An 11,901-nucleotide genomic window follows, 5' to 3' on the forward strand; every position below is an offset into this window, starting at 1 on the left:
TTTATGATAGGCACAGGGTTTTTTTAACCCTTTGAGATCAAAATATAATCACAATATTTCTCTTTTCTCTTTCCTCCCTTCAAACCCTTGCAGAGATCTTATCCCTCTCCCCTCAAATCTATAGCCTCCTCTTTCCTTAACTGTCCGTGTGTGCATACATGTATATTCCTATGAGAACTGTTAAGGGCAAACACATTTCTCCCAAGGGAGTTGGCACTGAGGCTGCACATGGCCCTCTTGGGGACAAGGCTGCTTTGTATTGGGATTCCAACTTAGAGAAGTGGCTATCTGTGACCTTCCTCACCTGTTTAACCTTCTCTCTATATTTAAAAGAATCATTATTACATTACATTTATTTATTTGTGTGTGAGCACATATTTGTGGCATGGCTTATCTGAAGACCTGAATAACTTTTGGGGATCTACTCTCTCTTTCCATCATGTGGGTCTCGAGGACTGAATTCAGGCTGTTAGCATCCGTGCTGTAGTGACTACCTGCCGAGCCTTCTCGCTGGCCCTACTTTTCCTATTTTTTTTAACCAACCATATCACCATTAGTGATTTAACTTTTTATTTTCTTCTCTAAGTAAAATAATGTCCAGGAGGAGATAAAGCTAAAGGGATAAAACCTTATAGTTTGAGGTACACTTGTCCATACTTATTATATTTTGAATCATAACATACTTTTCCCACAAACCCCAAACCTTTCAGCCTAGGATCTTAATACTTTATCATCAAGTGCTCCTGAGGTTAACATGAAGAAGTGTGTTTCTGTGTCCTATGGTCGGGGGTATGACCTCACACTGCTCTTCTCAGAATGGGAGCACGCTGTCCATGACTACCCTTCCAGAGCTTTTGTTAATGGTCCTTTGTACCGGCATGTCTGGCAGCTGACTTTGATATCATATTTTATTGGTTTTGGTCAAAGGCCATTTGAAGACTCAGAGAGCAAAGGGCAGCTCTACCACGATCCTCAGAGTTTCAGATGTGCTTTGTGTAGGCGCGAGAGTGCGCACGTGTGTGTGTGCGTGTGTGCGTGCGTGTGTGTGTGTACGTGTGTGTGTGTGTGTGTGTGTGTGTGTGTGTGTGTGTGCGTGCGTGTGTGCACGCACGCCGAGGTCAGAAGAGGACAAAGGACTGGTCTTCTCTTCTCAAACTCTGCCCCGGGTGGTCATTTTCAGTCTCAGGAAGAATAGGTTAAAGGAATTGGAGAGATCCACCTGCTCTTCCAAAGGCTCCAGATTCAGTTCCCAGCACTCAAGGGTGACTCAGAACTGGCTGTGCCTCCATATATACAGACAAACACACAGGCAAAACACAGTACACATAAAATAAAGTGAAGGAAAAAGAAAGGGTGAGCAGATGAGGGATTAGGAGCTCCTCCATCCTGTGGTGCCTCTGTTAACATGGGCCCTTTCCGTCTCGGTCCTTCTGGAGAAGGGAAGCAGATGCCTCCTATGGGAACTGTTCTCTATAGTGTCCTTGCTCTGGTCAGCCCACTGGACTTCAGATTCCTCCAGAATAGTGTCCTGACCCTCTGCATTTGCTCAGTTATTGTGGGGGTATTATTATTTTGTTATTATTATTATTATTGTTGTTGTTGTTGTTATTGTGAGAATTACCTACAGAGATACGACAGTTTGTTAAACCTAGTGAGATGAATTTCAGTGGATAATGTAGGCCCAGAAGATGCCAAGCAGATGGTGGAGAATAGAACCATAAGCTGGGCTCTCTCACAGTGTCCACACTTGCCAGTTAATTATTCCATTTTGTAAGACAGCTTTTTGGATGGGCCCCCATAAGTGGATTGCTATAGAGAAGGCAAAGAGATTCCACCCACAGACCCAAGGATCTGGTCAGGGACGTAGCTCAGTTGGTGCTCATTGGCCTAACATGTCTGAAGCTTTATATTCCTAGCACTGTACGAATCGGATGTGGTGGCCCACAGTTGTAATCCCAGCACTTGGGAGGTAGAAGAAATAGGAGGATCAGACATAAAAGGTCAGCCTTGACTACCCAGTGAGTTTGCGATCTGGCTGGGCTACCTGAGACCCTGACACAAACAAACAAAAGCCAAGGGTCCCGTTCACTGCCAAGCCAGGTTCTATAGTCTGAGCCCAGTACTTACCAGTGTGTAGGAGAGGGTTAGGGTGTTGACATCTCCATTGATGACTTCCAGGAAGAGACTGTGAAGGTAGATCTCGGCTGACAACAGGCCACAGCACCTTGCTTGTGAGGGAGTGTGACTAACTGCCTGTTTCCTCTTCACAGTTCTCAGGACTCTACATCCTGTCATTCACAGTCATCATGGTAGGCTTCATCTTGTACTGTTCCACCCCAACACGCACAGCAGAGCCAGCAGAAAGCAGCGTACCCCCCGTCACCAGCATCGGGATCGACAATCTGGGACTGAAGCTTGAGGAGAGTGGTCTCTCAGAGACCCACTCTGCAGTCTTGTAGCTGGACAAGCCACAGACTCCAGCGAGCATGCCACCGGGAGAGAGTAGAGCCTGCCACTGCCAAGGGCCTATCTGAGGGGACATCAGCCTCAGAGGGAAAGCCCACTGTATTGGATTACATCAGTGGTTAGATGGTAGAAAGGAACGCTGATCAGTGATTCCAAACTAGAAATACCAAAGCAGAGCAGAGAGTCCGAGGGCAGTGTTTCTGTGTGTTGAGTGCCAGTTCTTGTCACCGTCAGAGAGACCAGTGCAAGGCCCCTTGCTGGGGTCTCAGAGACACATATAAGAAGAGAAGGAAGGATGGGGGACCTGCTTCAGGGCTGTTTAGGTAGTTAGGAGTTGGGACAGTCTGGGATGGTTGTGCAATAAGATTCCTCTGTTGGAAGCCTCACATTTTTGTTCTGCGGGGGCAGTCACTATAAGTATGAGCCTTATGGAATTTAGACACCCACTGGCTGCTTCCTTGGTGGCAGGTGGTGCGGAAAATGGGCGTGGCAGCACTCGAGAACTCCCAAGATAAACTGTGACTACTTTGAAAGCAGCTAATGAGTACAGGAATCCTCTCCCAGTTGTGTTCTTTGATGTCTTATAACAAGTCCCGCCCGTCTGTCCTCTTTCTCCTCCCTAGCCACGTTTGCTCCTGTGTTCTGAGTTCCAGAACAAACTGCTCTCAACGCCTGTTACATTGGGCATCCCACATTCAGCCCCACACTACATCCTGAAAGTTCTCCCAAGCAAATACACTCCTGTTACCCTTTTAAAAATGTCCCTGGTGCCCAGGAATAGTCATCCCCATTGTCCTTACCTCGCTAAGCCACAGTTTAGAGAATTTACCTGCTGCAAGTTCTCCTAGCAGGACAAGAGCTTGAGAAGTTGGTTGCTGTCTCTGGTTGGGAAAAAAAAAAGCATTATCATTAAAATGGAAACAAAATGCTAATCATTTCCCATGGAAGAAAGGAGCAGTGAGCAGTGGTTCCAAACCAGAAACACTAAAGTAGGTCGGTGCTGGGCTTCTGGAATCCTGACTGAGAGGAGAGTGTCTTCCTTGTTTACACCAGTTTATGATGCTCGTGGGTTTCTGACACTTCCGCAGCACGGCGTGAACATGCAGCTTCAGCATAATGTCAGCCACCAGGATGTCACCTTTAGAAAACTCTATGTAAATGGTTTTTGTATAGGTATAATAAAGAAATTTGGGGTAAGTGTTCATATTATTAAAAGACTTTAAACTCATGGAAATAGAGTCACACAGTGTATATTGGTTTGAGATTAACCCCGGTTCCCTGTGGAGCTCTATCCGAGTGTTTGATTCCTGTTTTTGTCTTTGAGCAAGCGCGTGTGTGTGTGCATGCCTGCGTGCATGTGATGTATGTATGTATGTATGTATGTATGTATGTATGCATGCATGCATTCACATATGTGTGGGTGTGGGCATGCACACGCCTCAGATCTTAAATGGAGATCTGAGGACAGCAGAGAGTATCATTTCTTACCTTCTCCCTTGTTTGAGGCAGAGTCTCTTTGCTGTCCCCTGAAGGGTAGCTTCAGGCTAGCTGACCCACAAGCTTCTGGGACACCGTCAGTCTCCCCTCAGTTAACGCTGGCATTATGGAATCTCCTTCATTCATTGCCTGGCTCTGCATAGATTCTGGGGATTAGAACTCACTCCTCACACTTGTGTGGCAAGCGCCTTACCCACTGAGCCATCTCCTCAGCCCCTGTTTTTTGTGAGACTGCCCTACTGTATGACCCAGGCTGGTTTTGAACTTCTGATCCTCCTGCCTCAGACTCCTGAGTGCCAGGGTTACAGCTGTGCAGCACCATTCTGCTTCCCCCTGGAGATATTACACAGCTTGGTGCATTCACGTTCTCCTTCCTATGCAGCTTTTCAGAATCAGGTGAGGCAAGGCAGACATGACCTATCTGCTTGGGGGCTACGCTGGGTCCGAGTGTGCACATGTGTCCTTTGCAGCAATCAACAGTTTGTATTTTTGAATGACCATGCTGAGTGTAAAATGTTTCGGAATGAAATAGTCTCTCATTCTCCACGAGCCATTTAAACTGCCCTTTCAGTTTGGGTTTTTGTTTTTTACCTGCATCAATGCCAGGTAGGCCACATTTCCAAAGGTTCTAGAACCTCTCAAAACCCATTCAAACCCCAACGCCTAATGAACAATATGAAGGAATTGCTCGTTGGCTCCCCCGTGTGGATACACTATGTAACTGGATGTGGCAACAATTTAGAGAAGGGCTGATGCAATCGTTATTGCTGTGTTTGGATGGGCAGATAACATTTCTCCCCCCTGATACCAAGGTATCTGACAGCCAACTGATATATATATTTAATCAGTGGTGTTTCTAGGGGGTGGCCCCAGGACTACTTGTGCTAGCAATCTCATTTTTTATTGCTTCCATATTGTTTGTTAAGGGAATTTTAAACTGGGGGGTGGGAGAGAGAAGATGGAGACAGGGGTGTGTGTAAAGGTGGGTATACATTTGTGTGCAGACCTGTTTGCCCATGTGCCTCCATGTGAGCAGACCCCAGAGGCTGATATTAGGTTGTATTGCTTTCCACCTTAGTTTTTGAAACAGCCTCCCTCTCCCTCCCTCCCTCTCTTTCTCTCTCCCTCTCTTTCTCTCTCTCTCTCTCTCTCTCTCTCTCTCTCTCTCTCTCTCTCTCCCTCCCTCCCTCCCTCCCTCCCTCCCTCCCTCCCTCCCTCCCTCCCTCTCACCTTGGAACACTGTTTCATTTTGCTGGTCAGTCAGCCCCAGGACTGATGTGCCTGTCCCTGCCTCCCAGACCTGAGGTTACAGATAATTGTGACAAAGCCCAACTTTTATGTGGGAGTTCCAAATCCCAACCCGGGTTCTAATGTTTTCACTTTACCGGCTGAGCCATCTCACTAGTCTGATGGATTTTGGCTTCGTTTTAGACAGGGTCACCCTATGTAGTGATGGCTGGCCATTAGCTCACAGAGGTCCACATGTGCCTCCCCATGTGCTGGGAACCAGGATATGCACTACCTTAACCGGCTAGTGTTTGTTTTAATGGGCATATTATCAGGACTTCACTCAGAAAGGATTGTCCCAGGGTAACCGTTGTGGGGTGGGGTCGTGGAAGAATTGAGACACATTTCACTCATACGGAGACGGATGGATAAGGGGCAAATGGAATCCAGTTTTAACCTGTAGCCAGCATCAAGGTCAGCATCAAAGCCAGCATCAAGGCCCCAGACAGTAGGCAACAGGGGAGAAAGAAGGCCTGGTCCTGAGGAGACACTGAGCCATTCACCCTGTGAGAGCCGCTGGGAAGATTTCTGTGGAAAAGCCTGGCTTGAGAGCATCCTTTTCTCTGCAGTAGCAGAGCCTGCCAGTTAAGGAAGCTTTAATGTAAACATTTGTCTCCTCAAGGTCTTCTGTATGGCCAGGCACGACTCTGTTTTCTATCATAATTATGGTGATGTGCCATTTCATCCACGCGGAATCACTTAGTTTCTGGGCATAGCCTCAACCCTCACAATATATCAATAAAAGGGAAAATTCAGCAGAGAGCCACTTAGCTGATTAAAAAGCAAGAGGTTTATGAGGAAATTAGGTAATGCTGAGCACACAGCGCTCCAGAAGTCACATAGAAAGTGTTTTCAGAAGTCTGACCATGTATATAAATGGCACATCAGAGGATGGAGCCCCATCAGAACAGTAAAATATCGCCTGTCCCTCCCTATCTTGACCTGTGTGATTTAATACCACAAGGCTTTGTCCCCCGGTGTGAAGATCTTCACCATGTAATTTATTCCTTGGTTAAAACAATGCTGTCTTGTAACAACCTTAATTCAAAGCATAGATAATTATGGGGATGGGAATATCGGTTAAAAGGATGGTGAGGACAGAGATAAAATAAAAGGCTGTTTGAACGTTGATTGCCTCTAGCTGGCCATCCACACACATCTGGGTCTAACCGGCCATCCACACACATCTGGATGTTTTCAAATGCTCTTCGCTTAGTCATACAAGGTACGGCTTACGGATGTGTAGGGCTGGTGTGCACAGTTCCCTTGTGAAGTTCCACCTTCTCTGACCTTCGGGCATTCATTTTGTTTGCTCAGAGACTGCACTTTTCCATGGCTACTCCACATACCTTGGGTATACATGTGTAAGTATGTGTATCTGTGCGTCTATATTAGTCTGGGCTCTCCACAGTCACAGAGCGTATGGAATGAACATACATGAACGGAGTTTATCCAAAGGACTCACAGGCGAATCTAGTAGTTGCTCAGTCCCATGAGTCTGGGCGGCTCAGCGGGTCTTCCGTATAGTCTGGGCGGCTCAGCGGGTCTTCTGTATAATCTAATCTGGGTGGCTCAGCGGGTCTTCTATATAATCTGGAACCTGGAGATCTGTAGGCTCGAACAAATGTGCTGGCAAAGTGAGTGCAAGCAGCCAAAGAAGGACAAACCAAACCCACCTTCCATTGTCCTTAGGTAGGGCCTCCAGAAGAAGGTACGGCTCAGCTAAAGGTGAGCCTAAGATCTGGATTAAAGGCGTGTGCCAATCTGGATCAAAAGTGTGAGTCATCCCACATCAAGATCTGAATCAAAAGCTGTGTCTTCCAGCCTCAAGATCCAGGTCACAAGTGTGGCCCCCCATTTCTGAATTGTAGTTCCTTCCAGATATAGTCAAGTTGACAACCAGGAATAGCCATCACATGTGTATACTGTAACACACACACACACACACACACACACACACACACACACACACACACGTTGTTGTAAAAATATAAAATATAAAGCAGTCTTTTATCCTGTTCTAGATCTGCGGTGCCCCAAGATATCTGGTAGATATCTTAATTCTCAGTCAGCAAAGTGTCTCACCCACTCTGCTCCATCCCATACGACACTGCCAAAGGCCTCTCCCTGAGCCTGGCAGCAATCCCTCTACCTACCTATCTAGTTCCCAAAGGCAGGTTTCCATGCCAGAAACACACATCCCAACTCCGTGGCGGCCCAGCCCAGCCGCCCCACACTCCCTTACACTTAAATCTACACATGAAAGAACACACAACACAATAACCTTTGATCCAATTGATAAGCTATAATTGCCCACCTAAACATACAAAGCCCTGTACACATCCATCCCTTAAGAACATTCATTACAACCTGTAAAGGTGCAGCGTGGAATCTTAACGTCAGCTGCCATATTGTCCCTGGCTACTCTCTCCCTCCTTCTCTTCCATTCCTGTATCCTCTTCCTTCAAACTTTTCTCCCGCCCATCTTTTCTTCTCGTCCAATGACAGGCCTCATTCTATCTTGTACCTGCCTCATCTGTGGCATCATCTCACACACACATATTTAAACTCTTCCCGGCACTGAGGCTTGAACCTGGAGCAGTTAAGCAGGGCACTATTCTAGACTGGGCTACGGTCTACAGGGCTTTCAAAAGTTTGATGCATTTATTACAGTTTAGGAAAAGTGGGCATTCTGTGAAAATGCTGAATTGGGGTCTACCTTCTGCTCTGCATTGTTAATTCACCTAATCAGCAATTCAAGTGCATCTGTTATTCTCTTAATTGTAATTAGAAGATCTGTGGGCAGAGATGGTGTCTACAGCAGCTGGAATGTTTGAAACCCAATCCCTGCTGCAACGGTGTTTGAAGGTAGGTGGGGTCTTGGGAGGTGTGAGGGCAGAGTTCTGGATGGGACTGGTACCTTTATAGAGGGCTCTGGAGAGGTGCCTTCCTCCTTATGCCTGGTGAGAAATAGTGAGAAACTGGCCATTTAAACACCAGGAAACAGGCTCTCACCGGACACCCAATCCTTAGTCTTGGCGACTGTGAGAAATCAACTTCTCTTGTTTTAAACCACCCAGTCCTGGATAACATCAGCTGTAACAACCAGGATGGACAGAGGCACACCTTGGGCTATATCAAATGGTGAGGAAACTAGGAACAAGCTCTTTAATACTTACATAGCAGCAAATTAAGGCTTCAAGCCCCTCCCCAAGAGAAAAACACTCCTCAAAACAACAACAACAACAACAACAACAAAAACAGGCTCAACATAAACACTCTGTTTGTTGTCTCTCTTGGCTTTTCCTCTGTTCTGTCAGGTCCTCAACTTGTGAAAGGCTAGCTTTTATTTGGCTACACAACAATCATTCTGTGACTTAGGGAACCGAAAGGTGATTCATTATTCAGGACATCGTCTGATGACAGCACCCCTTACGCATACATTGATCTCTCCAAAGACCGTTCAGTCTCAGGATCAGCTAAAACAGGGCAGAGTAAAGAATTTTAGCAGCTACTCAGTAAAGAGACACTTGCTATTCTAGTGTGGAAAAAGGAAATCCTAGTTTAGTAGGTTCTATTTCTTTCTTTTTTTTTTAAGATTTATTTATTTTATGTATGTGAGTACACTGCCGCTGTCTTCAGACACACCAGAAGAGGGCATCAGATCCCATTACAGAGGGTTCTGAGCCACCATGTGGTTGCTGGGAATTGAACTCAGGACCTCTGGAAGAGCAGTCAGTGCTCTTAATCGCTGAGTCGTCTCTCCAGCCCTTTATTTCTTATTATTAGAGTAAAATTTATGTTTTTGAGAAATGATAAATAAAAGAGAAATTATAACCACCAGTGTTGACATATGCTGGTGAGATGACAGTATTTGGATGTGAGAATCTGTGAATCTAAGCAGAGGTAAAACATTTTACAGGCAGCTTGATGGGTAGGAGATTTGTTCTTTCATTGAAACCTAATGAAAGCTGAGTGTGGTCCTGCACACATGTAACCCCGGTTCTGGGAGGCTGAGGCACAGGTATGTGAATGAGGAGCCAGCCTGGGATAGATGAATGGTAAGAATTTGTCTTTGTTTCTTTTCCTGTTGCTGTGATACAATATCATGAGGAAAGCCATTTATGGGAGAAAGAGCTTATTCTCATGGCTCGTGGGTACAGTCCATCATGGCAGAGAAGGCAAGGTGGTGGGAGCATGAAGCAGCTGCCACATCACAAACAATCAGAAAGCAGACAGGGATGAGTGCTTGCTGCTCCTTGGCTCCTTTCTCCATTTCTATAGTCCAAGGTCCTAGCCAGGGGAATGGTACCACTCACAGTGGGTGGATTTCCCCTCTCAATTAATGCAATCAAGCCCGGAGGCTCCCAGACAATTCTAGATTCTATCAAGTTGACAGCATAGTCCTTGTCTTAGAAATTAAAAAAAAAAAGTTGAATGGGCTGAGATCTCCCCCTGCAACCCCAGTGTTTAAAAATATGGAGTCTCACACATCTCAGGCTGAGATGCTCCTGAGAATTACCTTGATACTGCCTCCACTTCCCAAATGCTATGATGAGCCACTGTGGGCAACCGTACCTGGCTTTATGGGGTGCTGGGAATTTCACCCTGGGTTCCATGAGTACAAGGCAAGCACTCCTTCATCTGGGTAACATACCCAGCCCTCTCATAGTTTTCATTGCCACTGAAGTCCCATGTGTCTGGCAATGTACTAAATCTTTTAAAGTGTGTACTAAATCTTTTAAGCTTTACAATTTCTTAAGGATTTTACGTTATTATATCCCCGTTGACAAATGAGAAAGCTGGGGTTATAACAGTCATCTGGATTAGACTCCACTATCCTAACAAACAATTCCAAATACCTTATTATTTTAAAATATCACTGGCTTAATTTTTGGCCCCACTGTCATCCTATTGTGAGCCTTCTTCAGGTTATCCCCTCTCTGGAACACAGGCCAGTGCAGTTGCCATGGGGTAAGATAAGGAAGCATGAGAACTCCACCCTGGTTCTTACATACCACCCAGGATGGACAAGTTCCACTTTTTACCTTTCACCGACCAAAGGAAACCAAATGTGCTGTCCGAGTTTAATAGGGGTACAGAATGTAAGTCCCACTATGTGCTTTGATGTGGTGGGGGAGGAGTAAGAGGCATTTCTGTGTATACTCCCACCGTAAGGCTTAAAGAAGTAAAACAATTCTGCCAAGCTCAGGCCTTCCTCTCCTCAGTACCCAACCTGTATAATCGTTAGTTGGCCAGTGGTACCACAAGCCCTTAGTCCCGGTACTCAGGAGGCAGAGGCAGACAGATCTCTGAGTTCGAGGCCAGTCTGGTCTATACCGAAAGTTCCAGTACAGTCAGGGTTACACAGTGAAACCCTGTCTCACACTTGGGAGTCTGAGCCACATAGTCTGTTTCTCCAAACAATCAAGCAAACAAACAAGCAAAAAAAAACCCCAACCAACCAAACAAACAACCCTCCAAATGTCCTCACTCAGATACACAGGTGCCTCATTAGAAAGAAGGGAATCTGAACTCGAGAGCCAAATTTGCTGCATCTTCTTAGTTAAATAGTGTCCACATATCCCTCGAGAGTGCTAGGCTTGGTAGGACCTGAACCTGTTAAAGGGTAATCTTAATTCCTAGGAACCTGACAAACAAGCTCTGACTCTGAGACCTGGGAGGCAGCTCGGGGTGGTAAAGGTCTTCAAGCCATAAGGTGGGAGTTTGGATCCCAGCAACCGAGTAAAAGCTGCGTGAGAAGGATGGCCCACTTGTAACTCGGGGAAGCAGAGAGGTGGAGATGGGATCATCAAGACCAGGCTGGCTCGCCAGCCAGTGTGTCAGCTCCAGGCTCAGTGAGAGTCCCTGCTTCAGTAAACAAAGTGGACAGCAATGGAGGAAGACGCTGGACATCCACCTCTGGTTTATGCACACATGTGCCTGTGCATTCGCCTCACATAAGCATACATGAACACATACGTGCACGACACACATACGTATGCACAGAGCTCTGAGCGTTAGATTCCGGCTGCTTCTCATAAACCTTAGTGGCTATTGAAAATACCAGACGTCATCACATATGTGCTCCTGTATTAAATCCTGTGACTTTCTCACGGAAAGATTTAAAATAAAGGAGTGAGCTGGAATTCACAGACTGAATTCAGGCTTCCACTAAAGACCTCTTCTGGTTTTCTGGCCCAGTCTAGAGGCTGCGCAACCCTGACTCCGCCCCCTGCTGGTGAGTCAGGGGTAAGAGACGATTTGTTCCAGTCAATTCCCTGGCAAGCGAGGAAAAAGTAAATGCTGAGCGCTGCGAGGCGCTGCTCTTTTGGAACTCTCTGGAGCTACTGCGCTCTGTGCGTGGCAGCTCAGGCTCCTGATTTGGCACCGCATCCCTTCCACACACCTCGGTTATTTCAAGGCTCACAGTCTTGTCACCTCCCTTGTTATCTTGAGATAACCAGTTGTTTCGGTGTCAACAGCAGAGAAGGAGATCCAAAACTAAAGGAAGCCAAGAGTATTAAATATAAACCACTCCTTAAATCAGGGGCATGTTTCTATTGCATTTATTTTACTAATCAATTATCTGTAACTCATGGTCTTTATGAGTAAAGAGTTCTCCATAGGGGCACCCATCTTCCCTGGAAC

The 11,901-nt window shown here is 46.2% G+C and overlaps 1 protein-coding gene across 2 annotated transcripts in view; it reads left to right on the top strand.

Annotated features, from left to right (window-relative positions):
- The window catches only part of Slc35f2 (solute carrier family 35, member F2), a 44,289-nt gene extending 40,589 nt beyond the window's left edge, over positions 1 to 3,700 (top strand). The window contains exon 8 of one of the 2 annotated variants that reach the window (NM_001395734.1): positions 2,271 to 3,700. In NM_001395734.1, the coding sequence (NP_001382663.1) occupies positions 2,271 to 2,459 (189 nt within the window). In that variant the 3' untranslated portion in view covers positions 2,460 to 3,700. The remainder of the gene's footprint in view (positions 1 to 2,270) is intronic. The other variant, NM_001106822.1, reaches the window with a different exon arrangement.
- The last annotated feature ends 8,201 nt before the right edge of the window (positions 3,701 to 11,901 follow it).

This window comes from Rattus norvegicus, chromosome 8 (genome assembly GCF_036323735.1).
Source record: "Rattus norvegicus strain BN/NHsdMcwi chromosome 8, GRCr8, whole genome shotgun sequence".
NCBI lineage: Eukaryota > Metazoa > Chordata > Mammalia > Rodentia > Muridae > Rattus > Rattus norvegicus.